Genomic DNA, 27,931 nt, shown 5'->3' on the forward strand with positions numbered 1-27,931 from the left:
TTTTCCATCATGAACGTTTACCAGCGCGACCGACTGACAGCTATTCTTCTGTGGGAGCATTGGATGCTGGGGGAATCAAATTACAACATGCATCGTGAGCATGAACAGTAACAGAACAGGGACAAAGAGCAGTAACTATTGGCGGCAAAAGAACTGCATTTGTGTCATTTGCGTACCATTGTGCCTGCGTGCCAAATGTGCATAGAGATGCTAACGGAACAGTTTTCGGTTTATAATACAAACAACGACATCTAGAAGATTATCGGCTCTAGGTAAAGCCGAAAAACTGAATGCGTTAGTTCTACCAAATATGCGTTTGATGGTGAGAGGAATAATAAGAAGCCAGGATACACGTAATTATTGAAATTGTACTTTGAAAGTGACAATGGGGATATAATTATTATTCCAGGTGCCGTACTCCTAACCGATTACTCTCAGCTGTGTCCTAGCTTTCACTAGTGCGCTAGATCTAGCCCCCGTGTGCAACTGCTTCGACGGTTGTTTGTCGGCGTGCATAACGACGATCAGACGAGCAGGCACGCGGATCAGCTAGTTGAGGTTTACGGTTGAGAATATGACGATCAAACGGGGATGTAGGGATGGAAGTTCTAAGCATGGCACTGATTAGCAAGTGAGGTTCCGTGATGATGGACAGAAAGCGGTTGTGGTTGGGCGAGGCAGTATGTAAAACAATGTCTGCAACGAGGACCGGTTGCGGTTGGCTTCTCTTTGGTGCGAAGCAACAGCAATAATGTGATGAGAACAACGAAGGGCATATATAGTTAAGGTGCGCACGCTTGCACCCGAGCCTTCATCACTCAGTCATGTGTGATCAATCTGGTATTTTGTTTACGAACAAAGAACTTAGCAACACTTCATTTTACGGACCGCTTACCATCGCAATCCTCATTCAAAAATATTTCTCTAAAACACACTTCGTCTAAGCATGGTAGTTACAGAGCAGGCCTTCGACCGTAAAAGCGACAACTGGTTCAGCATTTAGAAAAGTTAGGACCGGGGAAGTGCACCAAGAAAGGCTTGCAATGGAACTCTGTGCCACAGACTGTACGTTATTCTTTAAAAAAAAAAAAGAAATTGCAACCATTCCAGTGAAACAAATCGCACAACAAAATTGACCTGCGAGTTGTCGACCAACCTAACAACACAAGCGGTCCATCAGAAACCACCGCAAACGTAGCAACAGTTGACACGGTGATGTTCGTTTTCCTTGGCAGCAGCGGCAATTGCCATGATGACGGCTTCGGCGGCGGGCGGAGACGAAGAAGTAGATGACGGAGCCCTGGACCCGGAGGAATTCTACGCGGCCATCCCGGAGCCTCCGGACGGTGGCTGGGGCTGGATGATCGTTGCCGCCTCGTTCCTGTGCAACATGGTGGTCGACGGCATCGCGTACACCTTTGGAATCTTTTTCCCCGAATTCGTGGACCACTTCAAGGCACCCAAAGGAACCGTCGCCTGGGTTGGATCATTGCTCTCGGGGTGTTACCTGAGCGCCGGTGCGTAGCATTCTGTTCCGTTTTCCCTCTGCAGTTTGGACATTAACAGTGGTGGAGAGACGCTGGCTTTAATGAGAAGCTACTGGCGTTAATCTTGCTGGCTGCTTGTAATGCGGCGCCAGGTGTAAGGTGAAAGACGAAATGGCACACGCAGTGAATTTGCGACCGCACACATGCACGAGAAATTGGCACAAACGAACACACACGTACACTTACTTACACTGCCCAGTTAAGCCATGTAGCTTTGAGCAAGAACAGAAGTGCCCTGGATGCGTACAACTCACAAGCTTAAGTGAAGGTCGGCAGTTCGCGTCACGATAGTGCTTCTTGAAAATTTATCCAGCTTGCCTTTATCCTCTATACCCAACTAATAATTTAAACATATTTACCCACTTAAGCTATGGTGAAACAATGGCAAGGGTCCACGACGGGCGATGCGTGAAATTTCGTATAAGGTTTTATGTCGCAGGGGCCGAAAAATTTAACTACGCAAGAAACAGTCCCGACTGGCCTGCACGCACCTTTAGTGCCAGTTGTATTAAGACATAACTTTTAGAATTATGGAGCTTCGCAAAACTAGTGTGAATATTTGTATATCCAAATTCGGAACTTTTGTAAAGTGTGGCTCAGTCCGCTGGAATTATCTCGGTCGGCGACCCATTGGAGGAGTTACATCGCGTCAATGAATAAGTTAGCGTACCAGGGATTATTTCACTTGATGTTTAGAGCGAAGCAGGCGAACGCCTCACAGGCAGGTTGCAACGCTGAAACACGTAAGAAGTAGTGATTTGCTCACTAACTTACAAACAGACCCAGCAGCCAATGAAGATGCGGATACAAGGGCAGCTTTAAAGGGCCACATTCATACTCTACATCTTGTTATATCGCCTGGACTTGCGATAGGTTGAACAAACTGGCGGGGATGTGATGCCTCTTGTGGGATTGTCGTCAAGTATTACGACTGTAGCGGTGGCTACCCAAATGCTGCACTACGTCTAGAATAACTAAGTTACTTTTGCCTACTCGCGAAGGTCTTTCCGAGCTGTATTGTTTTCGTAGGCTTCTTTCGTCAAAATGTGACTGCGTTAAGCTAAGTGCATGTATTTATATGCTGAACGTCGTTCTGTTTCCTTTTTCCCCTCTTTTTTGCAATTCTAGGCCCATTGGTGAGTGCCTTGACAAATCGGTACGGTTGTCGGGCGGTGTGCATCGGCGGGAGCGTGGTGGCCTGCATCGCGTTCTTGCTCAGCACAATCGTACAAGACGTGGGCAGCCTAATGGTCACATTTGGTTTGATGGCTGGTAAGAAAACGTCGAGTTCTTATGCTTTCTTGCACTGTCGGGTTTGCAGGAAAGTCATACAGATGTATTCACAAAACTGGCTATAGAATGGATACAAACGCTAAATTAAGTTTCTGACGGTAAAAGGATACTGTTTACAGCTTTGCTATCTCGTAGGAAAAAGAAAAGAAACGCTTGATCATTACGTATGCGTCTCTAAAATCAGCACAATCGTACAAGACGTGGGCAGCCTAATGGTCACATTTGGTTGGATGGCTGGTAAGAAAACGTCGAGTTCTTATGCTTTCTTGCACTGTCGGGTTTGCAGGAAAGTCATACAGATGTATTCACAAAACTGGCTATAGAATGGATACAAACGCTAAATTAAGTTTCTGACGGTAAAAGGATACTGTTTACAGCTTTGCTATCTCGTAGGAAAAAGAAAAGAAACGCTTGATCATTACGTATGCGTCTCTAAAATCCACAACCTTCAATAGCTCGTGGTGTTCAAGCAAATGAGGTAAAAAATAGTTACATGTCACAAAAATAACCACCATTAACCCCACCAAAGCTCACAATCAGTGATCATAACCATAATTTTCGAGTTAAAAAACTTATTTAGCTATATTTTGAAGCAGATATTTATAGAGGCATGCCAGAAGTTCATAAAAAGATAGAAAAAGTGCACATGAAGTCAACCCTCGGCTGCCTATTCTCAAGATCCTTTTGTTGCCTATAAGAAATCGCTTCACATTCGGCTGCACTTAAAAATGTATGACTTAACAAAATAGCATCTCGACCTGGAACACCTCGAGGCCAGGCAGGTCATTTGACTTACGGTGTGCTGCATGCAGTTTATCTGCCACCACTCTGTGTCTTCCGTAGCAAGCTTAGTGAGAGTTCCTGTAGAACTAACAAAAGTAACGTGTAATGGGAAGTACGCAACCAGTGTTCGAAACTTTCGAAAATAAAAACAGCGCATGACCGCTTTCCCCTCTTTCGATCCAACTCGCAGGTGTCGGCTTCGGTCTCATCTATCTACCGGCCATCGTGAGCGTGAACCAATACTTCTCCAAGAAGCGCGCGCTGGCTACAGGAATCGCCGTCTGCGGCTCCGGCATGGGCGCGTTCGTGTTCGCCCCTTTCTGTCAGTACCTGCTCACCATCTACAACTGGAAAGGGGCACTCATGATCCTGGCCGGACTGTCGCTCAACTGCGCCGTGTTTGGCGCGCTCATGCGGCCACTCCTTGCGTCGGACAACCCGCACACCAAGCCGCTTCTTCAGCGGATCTGGGAGGAAAAAGAGCGACAGCGGCAGGACTCGCTCTGCAACAGCCAGTTTTTCTTGGTGCAGCACGCGGACGGGACCATCGAGAAGAGGCAGAAGCTGCTTCTGAACACCGAGCCGGGTGTCCACTCGACCCTGTACCTCGACCAGTGGGGCAAGTCTCCCATGGACACGCCTGTCATCACGCTGTCCCCCATTCAGGAGGCCAGGCCGTCCCGTATGGGCTCAAAGGAAGACCAAAACGACGATTCTGGGGAGTCGGGAAAGGAGAACGGTGGCACTAAGAAGGCTTCGCCGCTCAAGGAAGCAATCCCGGCGCCAGCAGAGCCTGAAAAAGATGCATTGCAGCAGTCCGTCGTTGACGACGAGAAGACAGCCACGGAGACAACCCAGATGATTCCTTCCGAACCAGACAACCAGGCTTCCGTTAACCAAACAGCACCGAACGGCCACGTCCCGAATGGTGGTCCTACGGTGACGGTGCCAGCGGCCATGTCGGCCATTCAGGAGATCGCCAAACGCAAGGGTATCATGTCGTCCAGAAGCGCCACCAAACTGTGTCTGTCCAACATCACGATGGGAACCGAGATGCGTAGGAACAGCTCGTCTCCACGCATGTCTTCGAGCGGCTACGTGTACACGGGTGCAGCAAACCGGCCGCATGGCCGGCTGGCTACGTCTGGCGAGGTCTGGAAGCGCGTATCGCAGGAGACCGTGGCCGGCGGGCCGCGCCAGATCCAGAAAGCCAAGAAGAAAGACATTGCTCGGCCCATGTACCGCAAGGACATCTTTTACAGCGGAAGTGTAGTCAACCTCCCCGAGTACCGTCAGTCGCAGGGCGACGTTCGTTCCTACGTCGCCAGCGTCTTGACCATCCCAGCGACAGACACCATCCCTGCAGCCAGCGGCGTGGATCTTCCAGATGGCAAGCCCGGGGCAGGTTCCTTCTGCCCGCCCTGCCTGCGTCTGCCGGCCTCCATGAGCGACACCCTCGCCGACATGTTAGACATGGAATTGCTCAAGAACCCAGCTTTCGTTCTGGTCTGTGTCTCCAACATCGTGGGCATGATGGGCTTCTGCATACCTTTCATGTACATTGCCGACTCCGCCGTGCTCAAGGGCATCGACAAGGACAAGGCAGCCTTCCTTCTCTCGCTCATCGGTATCACGAACATGATCGGACGTCTCATATTCGGCTGGCTCTCTGACCTGCCCCAGATCAACTGCTTACTACTCAACAACCTTTCACTCTGCCTGAGCGGCATCGCTGTGTTCATTTTGCCCTTCTGCTACTCTTACTCTGCCACCGTGGCCACGTGCATGATCTTCGGGTTAATTGTCGGTGAGTGCTGCGTTGCATACAGTAGCGTATCTGGCTCTGCAGATATTCACAACCAGCCTTTATTTTTTGCTATATGTATTTAAGGAGAGGTTGGTGCTTACGTGTGGCGCTGGCTACTCCTCGTCTCTTACGTGATTGTTATTGTCAGAAAGGTGCCAACAATCACAAAATTGGACTAATAAACACGTCAACGAACATTCACGTAATAAGTCTTAATACTCCAATATAAATAATTGTTCGTACAACATAAGAGTTCACATAGCATAAATAGTCACTAAACCGAAGTCTTCACATGCAACACATGAGTTCACATCTCATAAATGTTCGCAACACCAAGATGTCCACACAGAAGACGTTGGGCAGTTGCGAATTAGGTCTATCTTGAATGCTGCACTCTAAATATAACAAATACAAATGCTGCATGAACACGAAGATACAAAGGACATGCAATTAAAGGTGCCTGCTAATAATAACAATGCGAGCAATAACTGTTGCAGGACTTAGTATATTTGTGATGTTTTTGATTCCTCCGAAAATTGTGCTCAGGCGTGCGTAGCGTTGTTTGGAAGCTTTTCTTTGGCTATGGACCTAAAATGTTTCCTAAAGATAGTGGTCCCCTATCCAAGTCAAATAGCTTTTCAGAAAAGTGTCTTATGTCTTCATCAGCCTCTTTGCATGAGCACGTAGCACTGTTAGTTTTTCTTATCATATACAAGAAGCCTTTAGTATAGGCAGTGCCTAGCCGAAGCCTATGAAGTGTTGTTTCAATAGATCGTCTAATTTTAAACGGAATATTGAATTCCATTCCAGTATCTATATTATATAGTTTAGAGTTCTGCGCATCATTTATGAACCAAGTTTTCTTGGATTTTGTTCAATAGACATCACGCATCACTCGCCGCTAGAGGAAGTAGTGATAATTCACTCTCTTGATGTGCTGCATGGGCCATGTGATAGCTGTTATCTTTCGTATGAGTTCAGACGATGAGCAAAACGTGAACAAGGTGAATGGAGGAGCAGATGCAGGCTCCTGCAGGAGCATGAATGCAGGCTCCTGCTTTCACCTTGTCCACGTTTTGCTCATCGTCTTGAGTTTCCATCTCTCGGATTCCCTGTGTTTTCCCTATGAGTTCAGAGTGACTTGAAATTCACTGGAAAGTTATGTCGGGTTGTAGATCTTTCACTATGGTGTATGTGTTCTGTATTCCGTATGCCAATGTACTGTTTGCTTTTCTTAAGCTGATTTCATTTAAGCATAGCCATAAGGCTTGTGAGTCACTCAGAATTACCCAACGAAGTGGTTCTGACAGCTGACATATATAACGTAAAACAGAAAGTACTGCGTAAGGTTCTGCAGTTGTGGACGCTGTAAATTGGCAAAGCTTATAAGCTCTTTTCTCTTGGTATGCAGGTATATAAAACGCTGATGTAGAGCTTTGTTTCCAGCGTGGTCCATCGGTATACATGTGAATGCAATCTACGTACTTAGTGTAAAGGTGTGATGACGTTAATTGCTTTATCGCCACTACGGCTATATCACATCTGCGACATACTCCAGGAATTGAAGTGACTATTTCTGGAATTAATAGTTGCCATATAAGATGAGTTGCAGAAGTAGGCCAGTGTTCATAAGCAGCCCCCCTCCCTAATAAGTTGTTGCACCGCCATATTTCTTCATGTATGCGTGCAGCTACTCTATCCTGAAGCTCTTGGCATAGTGGATGATTAGCGCGTTGTGTAACCAAATGAAATAAGTGACAAGCTTCCGTAAATCTTAGGACATGAAAAGGTAGTTGGCGAGACTCAGCAACTACCAAAGCACTGGCAGATGCACGCGAAACGCCAAGACATATGTATCACAGCATGTAGCACAGGAGCAGAGTATGCTAGTCTTTGTCAAATGATCGCCGAGTAAATGCGTAACAAGGAAGAGGTTGAACTAACCCATTTCACGCCAGCAAATCGACGAAGAATGTTGGTTAGGGGCTTGACTTTCTGCTCTAATGCTTTATTTGGGGAGCCCATGATAGCTGTCTGTCTATGATAATACCCAAGAACTTGCGTTATCGCACAAGTTGCAGGCGCTGAGAGTCTAGCACGAGCTGAAATCTCTTGGGGCATTTACTCGTAAAAGGAAGTACAGCAGTTTTCTGATGTTAAATAATCCTACCTCTGCTTTTCGAAAAATCATTAATTATTGTTAGGCCAGCTTGTAGAGTTTGCTGAACGGCTTGACAGATGCCCATGTGCAGAAGTCGCCTGCATTAACGGAATAATTCAAGGTAGCAAGCAGGATACGGAGTAATTCAGCCATAACACAGTGAAATAGAAATGGACTTAGTACGCTACCTTGCGGAACGCCATATTCACTTTCTGATCTCTGCTTTTGCCCTCAGCAGCTTCAATAAAGATTTTCCTGTCCTTTAAAACATCCGCAATCCATCTAAGTGTTGGCCAACTATGCCCAACTGAATTAACCCATATAGTGCGTCAGTGTGGGTGGCTGCGTCAAATGCACGCTTTATGTCTAGAAACACTGCAATGGTGATTCTTCCACAGTTCCTCTCATGATCTACGTATGTAACTAGATCTAAAATATCATCCGTCGTACATCGGGGCTTGCGGAAGCCCGCCATACTTTCGGGTAGTGTGTCGCTACATTCTGTCCACCACTGAAGCCTTGCGTTTATTATCTTTTCCATAAGTTTACAAAGGCAACTTGTCAGACTGACAGGGTGGCAATATTCTAGGGATAAAGGAGTTTCTTTCCGGTTTTAGTATCGGAACCATTCGTTCAATTTTCCAGGAAGGAGGAAGACATTCCGATATCCACGCATCGTTCAGTAATTTTAACAAAGTTTTTGTGACTACGGGGCTCAGGTTTTTCGGGGCAGCATATGTGACCTCGTCAGGTCCAGCCGTTGTCCTCTGGTGGCACGATACAAGTGCGTTTTTTATACTTCCAATGAAAACAGCTGATATAGGTCATGATGATGGCTACTGGTAGAATTATTGATCGATGCTTTGACTTCTTCGACAGAGTTATTGTATTCACGTGTTTTTATTGCTGCACTTGGGCGTGTAATAAGCTGACCGCACTCGCAACAGTCGTTTCGGGTACTTTCTAGACTAAGGCTAGAGCTCTGAAGCTCTGAGCGTTTTGTATTCAGAGTCTACACCAGCTTCACCTTCGGGAATCTTAATAAACTTTGAACAAAGGCTTAATTTGGCTTCTATAAGGGATAATCGACTGTTTGTATCACTGACCACATCAGCTTAACTTGTAATATCGAAATGCCTGCCAATTTGTTATCTTTGCAGAGCGCCGATAAGTCGAAACTCGTAGTCTATAATGCTCTACTATAATAGGAAAATGATCGCTACCCCTTGTTTCAATGTCTATTCTCCGTGTTGCTCCACATGCAATATCGTTTGAGTAGAGTGTGAAGTCCCGGCAGCTGGAGTAATTAAAACTCCGTAGGTACGTCTCTGAGCCGTCATTCAACAGAGACCACTCTTCTGAATTGTCTTTTCTAGCTTATTTCCACGACGGTCACAGTAGGCGCTTCCCCACATGGCATGGTGGGCATTGAAATCTCCGCAAAATATTACATCTGTGTATTTGGAAAGAGGAGCGTCATTGTGGAAAGTGATATTTGTAGAAGGCTGTAGATGAACACTGACTATAGTGATATTTATTCGACCAGACCGAACTTCACATGCTCCAAATTCTGGGATGTCTGACGCTGCGGCACTTAATAACGCAAACGGCAGGTCTCTTCGAATCCAGATCATCGCTCTGCTTAGTCCTCAAGATCAGAAGACGTATAAATAACGTAGTTAGCTAGTCTAAGAGCGTTGTCTACACCCGCGTCTGTAAAACACTGGAAAGGAGAACTGAGCCACCGATTTTCCAACATCCGCACATTTAGAGCGAAGACTATTCGCGTTCCACTGAAATATGGCGACATTTTGATAATTATTCATGCCTCGCCTGCGCAGTGGCTGACGTAATGTTTTGCGATATCACTTGTTCAATCGACAATATGGCCGTCGACTTCCGGGAGGTTTGTTAGCCTGTAGAATCGCGGCAAGTATGGCTTTTAAAGCACAAAAAACAACATTCGCATGATAAGTTCAGCAATAGACGCAGAGGAGTTCGCCTGTTTCGTCACACTTACTGGTTGCAGTGTGCTCGTATTCTTGTACATGTTAGTCATGTGGTTGCTCTTCTGACGAGATCCCTCCTGTGCTTCCTTCCGAGCTTGATGTTGGCTAGGTGATGTCCCAAAACTTTGTCCTCGATGTTGCGGTCCCATGGCGACTTTTGCGCATTGAATAGCAGTATCCTGATGCTTAGGTGCTTGTGGCCGAGGTGGTTGCACTGGGTTCATCGTATTCTTGTTTGGTTCCGGTGCACCGCGTTGTGTGCGACTATAGATAATGTCGTGTTGGTATTGAAGAGAGCGCGCTTTATTCTGCGGGTATCCAGAAAATGGTGTAATGTGGGGCCCCTTGCAATTCGCGCACTTAGGTTGTCTTATGGACTTGCAGTCTTCGTGATGGTGGTCTTCTGCACATATTTTGCAGCGCCTTGTTCCTCGGCAGTATTTCGCTAAGTGACCGAATCCCCGGCAGCTGTAGCAGCGTCTGGCTGGCCCCAGATGTTCCTCGACTGGATGACTAGTTTAGGCAAGGTACACTCGCTAGGGGATTGGTCGGTCATAGCGAAATTAAAAAAAATACACTTCTCGCAGGGCGCGATCCTACGGTGCTATCTTCTTGAGCTATGCAACAGGTCTGGAGTCTAGCTGATATCACTCCTGGCTCTCTTAAATATTCTGTTAATTGTTCTGTGTATTCTAGAGGCACATTTCTGATTTTGCCAACATTGGCTTCACTAGTAAGCCAGCCACCTATACACACGACAACAAACTCGTGGCTGAGGCGTCGAACTCAGAATGACTAAGAAACTTCCGTCTTTATTCACTCAGAAGTAACCTTTTTCTTTTGCTAGCGCAACGATTTCTGAGGCTACAACATTTGGGTTTACATTCTTCATTTACATTTGATATTACATTCTAATTTCTTCGATTGGTCGGAATGCAACAGGAATACCTTCGAACCTTTTTTTTATGTCACAAGAGTGAAAGAATCTGCCTCTTCGTCAAATTCAATCTCAATGTCTTCTTGTTCGCTATCGGAGTACGTCGATATTTGTTTATTCATGTGGTCCATCTGAGCTTCCGTCTTCCTGTTGTGAAAGATAATATGCCTTGTACACGCTGCTAATATGCCCGAAATTTTATAAGCATAGCCTCTGTACACGATTGTATTTACTGAATGTAGCATTAAAATAATAAAATACAACGAACAAGGACACTGCTGTTCATGGGCTTGTACATCCGCTTTATGGTTTGGGCTACGTTTATATTCGGTTCCGTAGTGTGCCTTACCGAGAAATCGAGTGCAACCCTACTGGACTAGGTTGTATCAATTCTGGTTTCTAAAGTACGAATGACGCAGATTAAACAATGGGCGTAGTAAAAAAGCATGAGCGTAGTTAGAAGCATGTTGAGTCACGTAGCAATGAAACTAAGGTATCTGGATTGCAGCATAATGCGATTGACCTCTCAAACAGCTGACGATGCACGATATTTGTAACAACTGTCATAAAACTTACTGCTTTTATCCCTCTTTTTATTTCAGCTGCATATATTTTGCTCACATCAATCATCCTTGTGGAGCTCTTTGGTCTGGACAATCTGACAAACTCATTCGGCTTACTCAGCCTGTGCAGAGGAGCAGCTTGCATGGTCGGACCTCCTCTAGCAGGTAAATATACCTTTGAACTTCACTTTTACATTCGGACTATTCACGAAAATAGAATATGCACGCAAACGAAAAGAAACAACACACAATATCCGAGTAAGGCAGGGTATTGTTGTGCCATTACCACAAGCCCGGATTCCGAATCTGCAAGATGCAGAATCTATCCTGCGAGCGCCCTAATTCTCCCTTCACAAGTCAAGATGCTGAGCCGTCGGGCAGCGGTGTCCTCCTGCGGGAGAAGCCTCAACGATCCGCATGTTTGGACGTGTCCGTGTGTGCCAGACAGCCCGGCGCCGCACCTCCCTTGCCTGGAGGTCACCGCGCGCGCGAACTTTGAACCGGGTGGCCAGCGCGGTCGCTGGTTGGACCCCTCGGACGACCGTCGTGTGCTGACTTTGTATTGGGCCGTTTGAGTGACAATGGTTCCTCGGGGATTATAAAAGCAGCAACGCGCGGCCTGAAAGACAGGATCCGCCGTCCCACCGGGAGAGAGTGTCGCTCCCGACTGGGGTGAGATGTGTCACGCGTTTTCGCCGGACGCCGTCGTGCGGGAACAGTCGCGTTTGTTGTGAGCACTCGGCCCCAGTGCCGACCCGTTCATGTCCTGTATGATAACCTGTATATAATGTATAAAGTCCCTTTTGTTATTCTCATCGACGCCAGGCTCGGAGTCTTCGCTACCAACGCTCTGTCACGAAACGGGTGACGAGCGCTACGGGACCACAAAGCCGTAATCGGGGTGCAGCGGTGAAAGTTCGTAACACTGCTGGCACCGGTTGGATGTCGTAACACTGGTGGCAGCGGTGGGATTGACCGGCATCAGCTACCTCGGCGCGGTGAGTGCCTGAAGTTTACCTCAAACACCAGACTTTCTCTGACACAGGTTATAGTAGCTTAGGGAAGGATTTGGTGTTGCATTGTGATAACCTTGTGTGTTTCAAGCCTAGTAAGAGTGTTTTGAAAACCAGGGGATGCTGAGGGGGTAAACAGGGCAGTGTGTGAAATACTTGCATATGTCTTACTAGTAGTGTTATAGTAGCGTACGGCAGGTATATTCAAAAAGGGTAAACAGCAGGAGGACAGTGTGAACGATGGAGAAGTACAAGGTGAAGGAACTTCTCGAAATTTGTGAGGAGTTGGGCATTGAGTTGGGCTCAACCAAAAGAAAGAATGCGATCCTTGAGGTCATGAGGACTGGGGACGTAACGGCTGAGGAAGCCGCAGAGGCCTGGGCGGATATCAATGAACGTCGGGAAAGGGAGGAGAAGGAACGTTGCGAGCAGGAGAGGAAGGAAAATGAACGACGGGAAAGGGAGGAGAAGGAACGTTGCGAGCAGGAAAGGAGAGAAAAGGAACGCCGCGAGGAGGAAAAGCAGGAAAGGAGAGAAAAGGAACTTCGCGAGGAGGAAAAGGAGGAAAGGAGAGAGAGGGAGCGACGTGAGCACGAGCTTAAAATGAAAGAGTTGGAGATCCGAAATAACTCGCCGGCGCCTAGTCTCACTTCTAATGTTCCAAGAATACGCGATCAACTTCCACCCTTTGTCGTCGGAGAGGATATGGCCAAATACCTCGTGAAATTTGAGCACGTGTGCGAACGGAATAGCATTGAGCGATCCCTTTGGGCACAGAATCTGTTAGCGTTGCTTCCTGGGGAGGCATCAGACGTAATAACTTGCTTATCGAAAGAGGCGTTTGAGAGCTACAGTGATGTGAAGGAAGCGCTACTGCGGAAGTACAAATTGTCGCCCGAAGCTTTCCGGCAGAGGTTCCGGTATGCAAAAAAGGGTAAGGAGTCGAACGTTGACTTCGCGTTTCCTCTAAAAGCCGACCTGGTGGAATGGCTGAAGGGCGAAGAGGTTTACGACGACCGCGACAAAATTGTCGAATGCATCGCGTTGGAGCAGTTCTACCGTTGCATTGATGAGGATGTCCGGCTCTGGCTGCAAGATAGGCTAAAGGATGTTAAGCTAAACAAGGCAGCAGAGTTAGCGGAAGAGTATTACACCCGCCGCAGCTTGCACAGCAAGGCAGTGCGCATAGAAAAAGCAGATAGAAGAGATGGGTTTTACGGGAAGCCCGACGAACGGAAGGAAATCACGCGTCGCGAGTTTCGGGAAGACGAGTCCCTTCCCAAAGAAACTGTAAGGGATGGACAGAATGCATCTCAGAATGATGACGATGGTCCGAAACAGCGAAACGAAATGACGCGTTCTTTTGAAAAACGTAAACCGTTAACCTGCTACAATTGCAAAAAGCAAGGGCACATCGCTGCAAGCTGCCCAGAGAGAATTGCTTTTGCAACGATACAGGAAACTCACAAGAACATACGTCTATTGGAGCCCTATGTGCAGGAAATTAAGGTAAACGGCAAGAAGTGCCGAGCACTGCGGGACTCTGCAGCAACTATGGACGTTGTTCACCCGTCTTTCGTCTCCTCGAGTGATTTTACGGGAGAGTGCGTTAGGATACGGCAAGTGGCCGAGAAGGAGAGTGTCTGTTTACCGATCGCAACGGTTATCATTGAAGGAGAGTTTGGGAAACTTAACACCGAAGCCGCTGTGTCAGCCGCCCTCCCGGAGCAATTTTCCTACCTCTTCTCAAATAGCTCGGAGCAGCTGCTGAGGGATCAGGGCAAATCATTCTTTGCCGACGTGGCGTACATGGCCCCCACGCGATCCAAAGCGCGCCCGCTGTCGAGGGAACTTGACTTAGCGTCGGTGAGCGAACAGCGGTGCGGTACAGGGACCGATCAGGGTAACTTGAGTGGCGAGCAGTCACGGGAGAGGCAGAGCTCGGAGGCTGGCCTAGGCGAGCGGGTCCTGGAGGTGAGTGGGAGTGACGCGTGCAGTGCTAGCCGCGATATAGACGCGACGCCGCAATTAGGCGACGCGGGCTCCACACTCGCTCCGGTTTCCGCGAGCCGGCAGGAGCAGGCTGCAGTTGAAAGAGAAAGTCTGAGTCGCGAGCAACAGGAAGGCTGTTCATTAGCCGATCTGAGGAAGAGCGTCAAACGGGGAGTGAAAAAAAAGGGGGTTTCATTTGGCAAGGAATCTGGCTTATTGTACCGCCGCTACACGGATAAGCAGGGTCGCAAATATAAGCAGCTTCGGATTCCGCGAAAATATCGCCGGGAAAAATGAATGACCTCATTTGCTTCCTCAGTAGTATGTTTTCGGTCCAAGTGATTTCAAGGGGACCATTCCATTTGTAATTATTATTGCTGATTAATAATTGTTTCTTGTCTATTTTGTTGTGTTGTTAATTTGAAAACTGGTTGTTTGAGCCTTGTGTACTAGATCGTACACCTGCCTCTTGTTGCAGCGGGAGCAAAAAGAGGGATAGCAATTTAGTTAGGTTGATTTGAATTATGGCCTTGTCTGGTGTTTGACGGGAGACAGAGGGCACTTGTTCGTGTTGGGTGTTGCCTTTTGCCGGTCGGTTTTGCAAGCTGCAGAACGACCAAGCGGGACCAGTGGCGAGAAGCAAGGTCTTAGGAACGACCCGAGCGGAGCTGGTCAAGGTGCCTTGGCGACGACGCGGTGAGCAGAGCTCCTGTCCTGGCGAGTCGGACCTGGGCACGTGAAGTTACCTGGCGTCCCGACACTGGACGTGAACTTGGACGAGCCTGACGAACGTGCGCGCCTGGCATCCGAGCCACGTGGAGGCAGCTCGTCTTCCCGGCGCCTCATCTGAGGGCGGGGATGCTGTTGTGCCATTACCACAAGCCCGGATTCCGAATCTGCAAGATGCAGAATCTATCCTGCGAGCGCCCTAATTCTCCCTTCACAAGTCAAGATGCTGAGCCGTCGGGCAGCGGTGTCCTCCTGCGGGAGAAGCCTCAACGATCCGCATGTTTGGACGTGTCCGTGTGTGCCAGACAGCCCGGCGCCGCACCTCCCTTGCCTGGAGGTCACCGCGCGCGCGAACTTTGAACCGGGTGGCCAGCGCGGTCGCTGGTTGGACCCCTCGGACGACCGTCGTGTGCTGACTTTGTATTGGGCCGTTTGAGTGACAATGGTTCCTCGGGGATTATAAAAGCAGCAACGCGCGGCCTGAAAGACAGGATCCGCCGTCCCACCGGGAGAGAGTGTCGCTCCCGACTGGGGTGAGATGTGTCACGCGTTTTCGCCGGACGCCGTCGTGCGGGAACAGTCGCGTTTGTTGTGAGCACTCGGCCCCAGTGCCGACCCGTTCATGTCCTGTATGATAACCTGTATATAATGTATAAAGTCCCTTTTGTTATTCTCATCGACGCCAGGCTCGGAGTCTTCGCTACCAACGCTCTGTCACGAAACGGGTGACGAGCGCTACGGGACCACAAAGCCGTAATCGGGGTGCAGCGGTGAAAGTTCGTAACACTGCTGGCACCGGTTGGATGTCGTAACAGTATGCAGTTTACAATCCACTTACTTGAAGTGGTAGCTTATACATAGAAAAAAATTTAGCAGACCTTTCAAAATTATTCAGTTTGACTAACTTTATATCAATGGCAATGAGGATGAAGTGGCGTATCAGTGGAAGGCGTATTTCAGAAAGACGCTTTTGGCCATACCGTAATTTATCTAAGTTACCATATGAAGAGGTGAGTGAGAATCTCCCATTGAAGTTTTTTACTTAGGATAGAACTATGTTTTCTCTCTGCCTGAACGGCACACGTCATGCAGGCTGCATAGTCAGTAGTCCACGATATTATTAGACATTTACTACGACAAAGTTCATCATCCTTGAGTTGCGTAGCGAATATTTGAGCATACCGGAGCTGAATGCTAGCAATTTACGATGAAAGTAACGCGCTCACTCTAAAAGCAACCTGTTAACATGACTGGAGGAATTTGTGCCTTTAGTTACACACCAGGAAACTGAACATGAATAAGCCCCTGCGTGAACGAGCTCTTGCGTGAAAAGTTTCTCAGCATCTCACTAGTAGATTCAGCAGCAACGTGGGACTCAATAATTGAACTCTGTATTAGTGTCATCGCTATAGAGCAAGAAACTCTATTCAAAATGTGCATGGCCTTAAGATCTTGCTTCACGTTGCGCCTGCAATATAAAAAATAATATATATTTAGTAACTGTAACCATTCTCACACGCGGAGTGAACACCCTCAACTTCAGTTTGCATTAACACGTACATGGCCATTCACTTTGAGGGAAAAGAACGCGTTAGTACTCAGGCCAACACAACCTCCAAATTAATTTTCTGTTGGATCAAGTGAGGCCTATACCACGCAGGAAGTTGATAGAAAATATCGCAGCATGTTTGTCTGCAGGCTTTCATGTCAAATTCAAATTGCTATTAAGGATTGAATATCAGTGAGGAGTTTCTCTTTGCGGTTGACGACCCCAACAAAGTGCAAAGGTGCAAATGCAAAGTGCAAATGCAAAGCGACTGCCGCACTACACGGGACATCTGCAGGCTGTGCGTTAGAATACTACTATGTTTTCTGCTTCTTCGCCCTTTCCTATCATGGCGTGCATGAACAAAAACAGAATAGGAATGATTTCACCGTCATCTTTAACTATTCAAAGCGTTTCTTTTCATTACCGTGCGTTTTCTTTACTTCTGTGTTTGGTAGAATGAATAAAAGCTATGAACGTTGCCTTAGTGGTCTTCCCAGACGATGCCCGCCTGTGTATGCATGAGTACTCTCTGCTTCTAAGGCGTTTCTGATGTGTCGTTTTTTTTTTCATTCCTCCCTGCGCCCTTTCCCATTACCGTGCTCTGCAGGTACACTGTTCGACATGACGGGTTCATACGACGTTCCGTTCTTCGTCTCAGGCACCATGCTGATTGTGTCTGGCGCCATGTCTTTCTTCATACCATGCGTGCGGAACACGGCCATCAAGCCAGAACCGCTGCCGGATATCGCTTCTCCTCTTGAAGAGATCCCCGAGGAAAGCGACGTGCCCGAAGATGAGGAAGATAACGTCGAGAGCATCGTCTAAAGCACACCTGTCCCACCCACCGAGACATCTGCATGCTTCATTACGGCTCTTGGTCGGCTCAACCCTCCTCTTGAAGTGAGGCTTGCATATGCCGCACTCGCACTTGACATCAAATGGGGTAGCGGTGCTACTCATGGAACAAGTAGGAACACCGACAGGGAGAGCCTATGAATAAGGAGAGACAACCGGTGATTAGAGACACACGTCTCCTTGCTTAATGGTACTACCTGACATGACTTTGTCTCCTGGCTCCGAGAGTACCCGGTGTCTGACCCTTCTCCATTTGCTAGGTCGACTTTTTTCTCTCTATTTTTTTTTTGCTTCGGTTACCGCTCCCACATGTCGATGCTTGCAGCAACGATGTCACATGTTGTGGTTTCTTCAACGTCGCCACTTCTTCACCTTCACGCCTGCAATGCCAAGCGCCTCGCCGGCTGCGCAAAGAAGCCAACCGAACCAAAGCCCTTTTCATCCTTCCTAACGCGCTCTGCGGCCATGTACCCCGACTCATTTCACCGAAAACTCCGGTTGGAAAAAAGAAGGTACACTGAAGAATTCGGGCGTGCTTGGCAATCGGGACGTCTGTACGCTACGTACGTTTTAGTGCGCGCTTGACGAGAAGCGATTATTTTCTTGGCTTTGAAAGGTCGCACATAACTCTAGTATGTGTTTTTGTGTGCCAGTATGTGCGTGTGTAGTGTAAGGTGCCATGCTCTGATGATAAATGGTGGATGCCGGGAAAAACATGAGGTTCAGCTTCTCTAAGTGTTCGCGCTTCTGTCACCGAGTATCGCCATACATGACGTTGTTTGATTATCGTTGTGTTTCGGAAAGAGGCAGAGGACGCCGTGTCAAAGATGTCTTTCGATGACGACAACCTGTGAGGCTTCGCGTACGGAGTTTTTCTCGTGCTTCGGTCAAGCGGACCAGTGAAATTGAATGCAAGATGTAAAGGACGAAAGAACTACCAAGAAACACGTGTGAAACGGCATAGGAACTTGTCTTTTTGTTTGCGTCACACAAGGCGCCATCTTGTTTCAGACATTGCGCTTGTTTTTGTGTTTTCTCGGCGAAGGAATTTGTGACTTTCGGGAAGACGACCAGCGCTCCCTCTGCGGACAATGCGCGGAGAGTAGTACTATGTGCAGTGATGGCAGTGGTGCGCTAATGTGCTTTTTCTCTCCTTTATTTTGTGTCTTTGTCTTTTTGGAATTCTCTTCGTTGTATCTTGCGTTGGGTCCTATGACAAACACATATGATACGAGAAAAAAAAAACAGGAAAGCAACGTGTGTGGGGAAATCCACCCCCGAATTTATCGTCGTATGAATAACGCATTCCAGTGTGCACAATGAAACTTACGGGAATGAAGTTCTTCGCTAAGATTAAAGGAAGTAAATGTTAAACGGATGTGTGTTAAATGCATCCACACAAATACACACAACTCATGATTGTAGTGACTACATATCTGTGATATATGCTCCCTGGCCCGACAGCTAATTGCTACACCGCAAGACTCTAGATAACAACTACGACGTGTTTGTTCATAAGAAGAACACCACAGTATTTTGTTCTTGTTTTTCTCGTAGCCAAAGTGTAGCCAGAGTTACTACCGTGCGGACGTAGTGTTGTGACTGCTTTTACCTTCAGCGCTGTGCCCTTCCTGCGGAGAAAAAAAAAAGAGACGGGACTCCGCGTTTCTTCTTTTGCATTTGGTGTCAAACGTGTATCTAATGTTTTAAACTTTAGGACCATCATCATTCATTGTCTTCATATTTAGTAACTAGTTAACAAAGCAAACTTAGACTTGAAAATGGTTCTGATGAGAACGCGCATGTGTGTCCACAAGGAGACATTCCAATATGCGTGGCAACCTCACACATTATCCGCGGAGAAAGCGGGAGCTGAGCTAGTAGTGGAAGGCAACCCAAGCTTTAAATTCTTTTGCCGCGAGCAGAGTCCTATATTGTTTTGTTGTGTAAGTTTGTGGCTTTGCAGTCTCTTGCTCAGCGAGCTTCGGTTGACGAATCTGTGCCAGTAGAACGACTAGTGGTCTGCGTTGCGGTATTTATCACGGCTTGCTTAGAAGAGTGAGCCCATGAAGTGCGAAAAATATTCTACGGTACCCAGTCCCCTGCACCGCGTTTTCGTGTGATGTACAAAAGCAACGACAGCACCAACTAAATTTTGTCGTTTGCCGCGCCTCAGAGATGTAATTGGCAAGCTCACAGTTGAAAGAAGTTTTTTTTAAAGGTGACGATGAAATACAAATACGAAAGCTGACGTCGCACGTGGATTTGCTCCTGGTTTTTATTTGCTACACTGGGTGCTAGTTAGCAGTCTATCACAATTTAATGACATGTCAATTACTAAATGATTAAATTATTTATTGAACAATTCATCAATTTTCCCATCCATGTACAATGTTCTACCGGTTCCAGCGCAGTAATTCTAATCAGCGTCGGCCACAGAGCCGTTGTGCGTCACGGATCCAAAAGCCGGAGTGAGCCAACCAACGCCTAAAATAATGTGTGCTGCACACTGTAGACCGCGTAGGAACTGTAGGAGCCAGACACGTCGCTGTTACGTTCACTCAAACAGCTTTGGGCCCTATGGTGTGATGGCGCGAGCGTGTGTTCTTAGTCTGGAGCACCTTGGGGTCAACATTTCTTAATGCGTAGGCCCGATACAGCCTTGTAAGTTGGGAACAGCCATAGAGGAGAACGCACGCATACGCCTTTTTTGAGAGCATATGTAAGCCACGCGGTCCATTTTGCAACGCCCACAGACATCCACACATACACACACAGAGAGAGAGAGAGAGAGAGAGACACACACAGACAGTGCAATCAGTGCTGCTTGCGCTACCGCACGCAGTCAAGAAGATGGCCTTGATAGACTCCTTGGGTTGCATGTTCGCCGACAGAGCCTTTCAATGTACTAAAGGACAGCAGAGTGAATGCTGAGATCCTTTTTTCTCCGCAGCTCTTGGAACAGAATAAAGCTGTTATTTGTTTACGCCCTACCTGGTGTGCAGACGCTTCTCTTTTAAATGTTGAGCATCGCTCCAAAGCGGAGGGATCCGCTCAAGTGCAGCTCGTGGATTCCACGTTACCAAGCCTCGTCTGCGCTGATGAACTCAAGCCTACTGTGTTTCTTTTCTGCAATGGTCCTTGAGGCAGATGTGCATACTCTTGAGCGCGCAACCACGTAGCATCTGACACGAAAGCGCATGCGCGATGTCTAACGGTGCGAGTCTCGTTGCATCTTTTCCACGCTAGCAAATGCACTGCGTTCAGTTGCAGGTGTGTAATGCCAATCAGTCTTGAGAAAGACGTCAGCTACTGCTGCAAGCAGTACAGTAGCGCTGCTACTTACTGAGTAAGCCGAAAGCGATTATCCCCAGCGGTAAGTCAACGCAGTGAGCATGCGCAGTAAAGCTTAAGTTTAAGAAGGCAGAAATGTCTCGCCGTTGATGACCAAGCATAGCTGGAACAGTTTGCATTGTTCAGACGAAGGGTCTGAGCACCTAAGCTAACCTCGAAGAAAAAAAAATAGCTAAGCTACATTTAAAGAGAAATAACGCGTGGCACAACGCAACGTGTGGTAGATACTCAAGCATTATATTAGAGTTCGGCTGTTCGACCCCCACGTGGTGCCTTCTAACTTTACTACGATCGTAACTTATCTGGTGGCACAAAGTAGTGACGTACTTTACTATTCGCGACTAAGCCGTGAGTGTAGGAAAAGGAGGCAAAAATGACACAGCAAGCCAGAACTGAACCAGTGAATGGAATTATATATTAAAAGAGAGCTTCATCATGAAACTTCCTAATCGGTTAGTCATGGCTTGAACGAGTGCAGTGCCTCACGAGTAGATTATTATATGATTTTCTTCTGCATTTTATTTTGTGATTGTGTTACAAAAACAAATTCTTGGAAGATATCTTAGTTGTCTTAAGCGGCAATATTACAAAATGAAAGATCTTTAATCTAGCTGTAATCACTGGAACATTCCAATATTGAACTTCGTAAATCGTTTCTCTCTGCTCAGAAATGGCTACACATATACTGACGCTTCGCTCAGAGGGATATGCTTCAAAGCTTGCAAGGAACTTAAAAGATGTTTTCTGCACAAAAAGAGTGCACCTCTCACACGTAATGTACCGGCCAGACACCGTCAGGCATCAAATTTCAGTGAATATTCGAGGACCGCTGCCTGCCGGCGTGATTAGTTATTTGCAAAAAAGCAACATACTTCCATAGAAGCGGTGGTTGCTCTAGGCTATTAGGAGCACTAGTTGTCAATGTCTCTAAAATTTGTCTGTTATCGCAGAGCTACTGCAGATGCCCTTGACAAAATGACTACCCAGAGACAACGCCACAAGTTCTCTACATAACGCCCTTAACAAATGAGAAACCCAAAAGTGTCCAAGCACAACGTTGTTGGACACTTCAGACGAATAGAAAATCTGGTAGCTTTGCCCAGCTCCTCCAAGAGATTACATCCGATCGTTTCTTCCACACGAGTCCGATGCTTAACCGCTCGGCCACATCTTTGGTTGCAACGGTGCATTAGTGCGCCACGGCACGTCGGCGTGAGGTCCTTGCTCATCTCTAATCTCAGCATCGTTAGAGGCACATCGTGGAGCCCAGAGTAGGGCATTCCTGGGACACGTGTCTCGACTTCTCCACGATATCGGCAATGTTTTATTCACGTGTTCTCGTCAGTATACGAGTGAAGGAGCGGCCGACTTGCCTTATGGCCGCAGATTAGATAAGGCGACACCTCGCACGAGCGAACTGGCCTTCAATCATACAGACATGAAGAATCGATTCTCGCCCCCGAGGTCTTCGTTTCAGTGCGGCACTTTACTCTGGAAAAGTATAGTAAAAAAGGTTTCGACGATGCCATCGAAAATTTTAGGTTTTAGAAAGCTTGAACATCAAACAGAAGGGCTTCAAAGAAAGAAAAAGGAACAAGCCTGCTCAGGAATAGTAACAGATAACGATAAGAAGTTGGCACATAACTTCATTCGCAGAAAGGCAATCAAATCAGACGGAGGAACACAATGGCCCAAAAGAAAGACGTAGCACTTCGTTCAGTCACGACCTTTTTTCTTGCTCAAGAGTAAGTGCGGTGAGCTTACCGTATTTGCGCACTTGCTGGGTTTGTGTAAATGTGTACAGCAAGCAACTGAGCAGGATGCGAAGAAGGCAAGCCGAAGGCAAGCCGAAGGCAAGCCGAAGGCAAGTGGCACGCACACAGAAAAGGAAAACGACAGTGATGCAAGAGAAAACGCAGAGCCGTTTATGCAAAAGCTTGAGTGTCTGAAGACGCACACAAAGGGGACATCTGGCAAATTGTTCGGTGCCGAAAAAGTACAAATCAGAACAGACCGCTTGCCGGAGGTTAAATGAGAACGAAGAAAGAGACCATCGCTAAGAGCTATAACCTGAAGTTGCTGATGACCAAACTATCTGAAAGCTAAGACAATAATTGAAAACAGCGATAAATTAGGGTTTGCTCATTCATGTAGAAAAGAAGCCAACCTCTGCCCTTTCTAAATATTGAGCTACGTGTCCATGGCAACGACAACTTGATAAAGAAATGAAACAACATACTGTTGGAGCAGAGCTTCAAGAACACGAGCAAGCAAATGTTTTCCATGTTTTCGTAATATATAATCGAAAATCAATTAAAATTTAAAAAAATTGAAATGTGAGATACAGACTTTCTTGACAGGTGACAACCGATAGCTCTGCCAATGTGCACGGAAAAAAATATTTCAGGAAATGATTAAAAGACTGCAACCTGGAGAAAGGTGAATCGTGGAGATTAAGAAAGGTCTATACAGTGAAAAGCTAAAACCTGAAATCTAGCCACAGAACTCGAGGATCCAGGTAAAACATATTTTTAGCCCCTGACCTCAGCCCAGACCAAGACACAGGCGGAGTGACTGCCTTTACAGTAGAAACAGAGGGCTTGACTTGCAGGTTGCACATCACGCTAAAAAGAAGACAGACAACTTTAAGAATAGGAAGAACATAAGCAACAACGACGAACATGGTGATCTATTAGTGGCAGCATTATCTATGCTTTTTCTTCTTTTTCTTTTTATGTGAGGTTTAAACTCTTTCTATAGTCTACTGCACCGTCGTCACCCGCCGTGGTTGCTCAATGGCTATGGTGTTAGGCTGCTGAGCACGAGATCGCGGGATCGAATCCCAGCCACGGCGGCCGCATTTCGCTGGGGGCGAAATGCGAAAACACCCGTGTACTTAGATTTAGGTGCACTTTAAAGAACCCCAGGTGGTCGAAATTTCCGGAGTCCCCCACTACGGCGTGCCTCATAATCAGAAAGTGGTTTTGGCACGTTAAACCCCATAATTTAATTTTTTTTTTTGCACCGTCGTCTTTGCTTTTCTTTGAAGTTTTTTTTATTGTTCATAGAGTACAACAAATGCCTTTTGCGACAATGGCAAATGACTTTAGCAAGCTTGGGTTCATCTGTAGTGCACAAACGACATGGTAAACCTCCTTCAAAAAATACTTCCCTCATTGCAATATTCTCAACCCTCATTGGTGATGACGCCGGAAAACGCATCATCATATATGATTTCACTCTCACCATGGCATTATCTGGCTCACTGTTCCGTTCTCCTCAATATGGTCTCCAGCGCATCAAAGCAACCGGGAGATCATGCACTCTTTGTGCAGACTTTACTGAAACACCGTCACGAACGATCGTCAGACCACAAGGCAGTGAAGGCTTTCTGGGAACGAGAGAGAGAGATAGAAAGAGATAGAGACAACTTTATTCAATGTTTCTGGGAACGAATGGCTTGTGGGACCACCTTCGACTGTGTGGTGAAGTCCGCGCGCATGCACACATTTGCCACTTCTCTATTTCCTCTTTCTCCCTCTTTTCCTTCTGTTCCATCTTCCCTTCCCTCAGCGTAAGGTAGCCAACTACACGCTTTTCTCGCTAACATCTCTGACTTCGCTCCTCTTCCTCCTCCTCTCCCTCTTTCTCCTTCTACCACCTAATAGGAATTAAACGTGGCAGTCACCTCACTGGGAATGAGGATAGGCGGCCAACAGTAAGATCAATCGATCTTCGCCACCTTTGCAGAAGGCGGTAACCGGATGGACACTAATGATAACACACTGCCGAGATCTCTGGTTAATTACGGCTAATGGAAAACATGGCCTTGTAAGAATCAACTATGACATCGAAAGAACCATGCGCTATCTACGCCTAACAAGACGTCCAGGAAAGGTGATTGCACAAGGCATATCGTTTTCAGGACCGGGCGCGAAGGGTGGCTGGCTGGATGGATGATATGAGCGTTCCCTTTGAAACGGTGTGGTGGGTTGCGCAACCAAGCTTTTGTTCTCATTTCTTCCAATGTTCTGCCTGTCTTTTTGAAAAAAAACACAAACAAATAATTTCCAACATCAAACTTTCTGAACCACTACTGGGAACTTCGTTTTTATATACCTCCGTTCTTCGTGGTCTCCATAATTTTCTGCCATCAAACCTCCAATCGCCTCTTACTAATCTCTATTGCTGACATTTTTACTTTCCTCCTGCCATTCCTCAACTCAAGGCCTTCAAGGAGGCCAGATGCGCCTCTCAGCCTCTCTGACTTTCCGCTTGGCGTTCTTTGTTGCCATATTTCCCACCATACAGGTCGTATGCTTGCTTGTAAGCTTCCTAGTTCTTTTCCTCCACTGTGAATCAATGTTTTTCCCATACAAATATACGAATACTCTCGCAGCCTTTATTTTCTTTCATATTCCCCAGTCATTCTTCATAAACAATCTTATTCTGAGCTTCCCTCACTTCTAAACTTGTCTAGCCCACATCAATCTGCATAGCTTCATTTGCAGTCTTCCCGTGAGCGCCCAATGCGAGGTGTTCCATCGAATGTTTGGTTGTTATGGTGTCCTGATTGTACCTCTGACTTCAAGCAAACATCCTTGACGTTTGTATCGGCGGCACCTTCATGCGGCGGCGCCACGAATGTAATGGCATGTGACGGCGGGGTCAAGCTTAGCAAGCGCATCCCCCCCTTACGTTGGTTGATTATGCTCCGTAGTTTCTTCTGTTTTACATTGCCGAAATGCCACGTTGAACCAAATCCGAACAAACATGAGGCGTTTTTGGGTGCGTGAACAAATATTCAAACAGAACTCAAGCTTTGAGGCCATTCACTTCTATCACTTTTTATTGCAGCCTCAGCAGATGCAAAGGCAGAACGCATGGATATGCGCGGCGTGTAGGCAACGGTACGCACACTTCCGACGCTATTTTGCCTTTGTCCACTTCTAAAATAAATAAGGGAGCCGTTCATTCGCAAAAGCTCCCTATTCGAAGTAAAATGTATGTTCACTCATGTACGTGCCTGCGCAGGTGTGACGGCTCCCGAGTTTGGGCACCGAAGGCGAACACGAGGGTTTGTAGTCATTTTAACGCAATAGTGCTAAGGGTCCCATGTCGCAGAAAATCCAGTGTTGGGGTTGGCTTCGGTGGAGCTGTTCGTGAGCGAAAATTCCCTCATATATTTAGGTATGTGTACATGACCGGGGTAGTTGGAGAAGTATGGGAGAGGCCTTTGCCCTGCAGTGGGCGTAACTAGGCTAATGATGATGATGATGATGATGACATGCCACGCCTTGCTGTGTGACATGCGGTATATGCGGTATATGCGAGGTATATACTAGAGTCACTGAAGTTACAAGAAGTACATTAGACCTCGTACTAACAACATGCCCAGAACTGTGTTCAGAAATAACCTACATGCCCCAGTTAAGCGACCATTCTTTGCTAAATTTTTCTGTAAACATTCCCATACAAAAATCTGCTAGTCACACTAAAATAATACGCATGTATCATCGCGCCGACTTCAACAAAGTTAATAATGAACTGGGCTCTTTCCTGGCCACCTTTTTCGACAAATTCGACTCGCGATCGGTGAACGCAAACTGGCTCTTATTCAAGAACAAAATCTTAGATCTCACCAGCCGTTTCATACCCACTCGCGTAATATCTTATCACCTGCATGCGCCATGGTATAACGCGCATCTTAAGCGCTTGTCTAACCGTAAAAAACGCTTCTTCCGTTCAGCTAAAGAATCGCGCACTGAACATCATTGGTCCCGTTATCGGTCTGCAGCTTTCAGTTACAATTTTGCGATCATAAACGCTAAAGCAAATTACCAGAATAACACTCTACCGGGTATGTTGCTCAATAACCCAAGAAAATTTTGGAGCGTCATTAACCCCTCTGAAACGTCTCGAATAATACTAACGAATTCAAGTGACGAACCAATATCCGACACTGCCTGTGCAAATGTACTGAACGATGTTTTTTCGAGCTTTTTTTCACATGGTGAAACTACGGATTTGCCTCAACTGGATCATAGCAACTTCCTCCCAATGTACCCTGTAGTCATCCACCCTGATGGTATAGCTAAAATAATTGACAATCTTAAGATATCTTCCAGTGCTGGTGTCGATCTCATTACTACAAAGTTCCTAAAAAGTACTAAAATGTATTCATCACTTGCCTTAACTAAAATATTTCAGCAATCATTGGAAAACGGTGAACTACCGGCCGATTGGAAGATAGGTAAGGTGGTTCCTGTACATAAATCTGGTAATAAACACTCGCCTTTTAACTACCGGCCCATATCTATTACCAGCATCCCATGCAAAATCTTGGAGCACATACTCTTTTCACATATTGTCACTTTCCTTGAATCAAACTCGTTTTTTCATCCTTCTCAGCACGGTTTTAGGAAGTCTTATTCATGCGAAACACAGCTACTCTTATTCACGCACAAACTTCACGCAATTTTAGACTGCCGCTCTATCGCCGACTGCATCTTTCTAGATTTCGCGAAGGCATTTGATAAGGTTTCCCATCATCTTTTGTTACTAAAGCTGCGCATGGTAGGATTAGACACTAACATTCTAAAATGGATTGAAGTGTTCCTTACCCATCGTCAGCAATTTGTTTCCGTCAATAATGTTAACTCCGCCGTTCACCCTGTTCTTTCCGGTGTGCCCCAAGGCACTGTCTTGGGGCCCCTGCTTTTTCTTATATTTATCAATGACTTACCCAGTAACCTTTCCTCTTCTGTACATCTTTTCGCCGATGACTGCGTCCTTTTTCGGCAAATAACAAATGATAGTGATAAGCACATGATTCAGTCTGACCTTAACGCTATCTCAACATGGTGCAAAACTTGGAATATGACTTTAAATGCTGAAAAGTGCAAACTTATGCGCATCTCTCGTGTTAATAGTGAATTACCAGTATATACTCTTAATGGTGTGGTGCTTGATCCTGTTACAAGATACAAGTACCTCGGAATTCATATTACGTCTAACCTTAGCTGGCATGCGCACATTGAGCACATCACTAACAAGGCTAATCGCATGCTCGGATATCTGAAACGCAACTTTCACGCAGCCCCAACTAGCATCAAACTTCTACTCTATACCACACTCGTACGTTCACAACTGGAATATGCTTCATCAATCTGGGACCCTGGTGTTAAGAGTTTGATCGACCTACTGGAGATGTTACAACACAAATCAGCGCGGTTTATTCTTTCTGACTTTCGGCGTACATCAAGCGTAACCACTATGAAGACTACCCTGGGCCTAACTTCACTTGCATCACGACGCAAAATTGCACGCCTGTGCCTTT

At 46.6% G+C, this 27,931-nt stretch overlaps 1 protein-coding gene and 1 long non-coding RNA gene across 8 annotated transcripts in view; one reads left to right on the forward strand and one right to left on the reverse strand.

Annotated features, from left to right (window-relative positions):
- LOC139059264 (monocarboxylate transporter 14) overlaps positions 1-20,231 on the forward strand; it is a 133,381-nt gene extending 113,150 nt beyond the window's left edge. For 6 of the 7 annotated variants that reach the window (XM_070537445.1, XM_070537449.1, XM_070537447.1 and 3 more), the window contains exons 3-7: positions 1,236-1,517; positions 2,676-2,819; positions 3,814-5,430; positions 11,140-11,265; positions 16,991-20,231. In XM_070537445.1, the coding sequence (XP_070393546.1) occupies positions 1,236-1,517; positions 2,676-2,819; positions 3,814-5,430; positions 11,140-11,265; positions 16,991-17,208 (2,387 nt within the window). In that variant the 3' untranslated portion in view covers positions 17,209-20,231. The remainder of the gene's footprint in view (positions 1-1,235; positions 1,518-2,675; positions 2,820-3,813; positions 5,431-11,139; positions 11,266-16,990) is intronic. The other variant, XM_070537446.1, reaches the window with a different exon arrangement.
- Positions 1-27,931, reverse strand: part of LOC139059268 (uncharacterized) — a 380,230-nt gene that overhangs the window by 234,558 nt on the left and 117,741 nt on the right. The gene's annotated exons all lie outside the window — the stretch shown is intronic.

The sequence above is a fragment of the Dermacentor albipictus genome, chromosome 4, assembly GCF_038994185.2.
Source record: "Dermacentor albipictus isolate Rhodes 1998 colony chromosome 4, USDA_Dalb.pri_finalv2, whole genome shotgun sequence".
Taxonomy (NCBI): Eukaryota; Metazoa; Arthropoda; class Arachnida; order Ixodida; family Ixodidae; genus Dermacentor; species Dermacentor albipictus.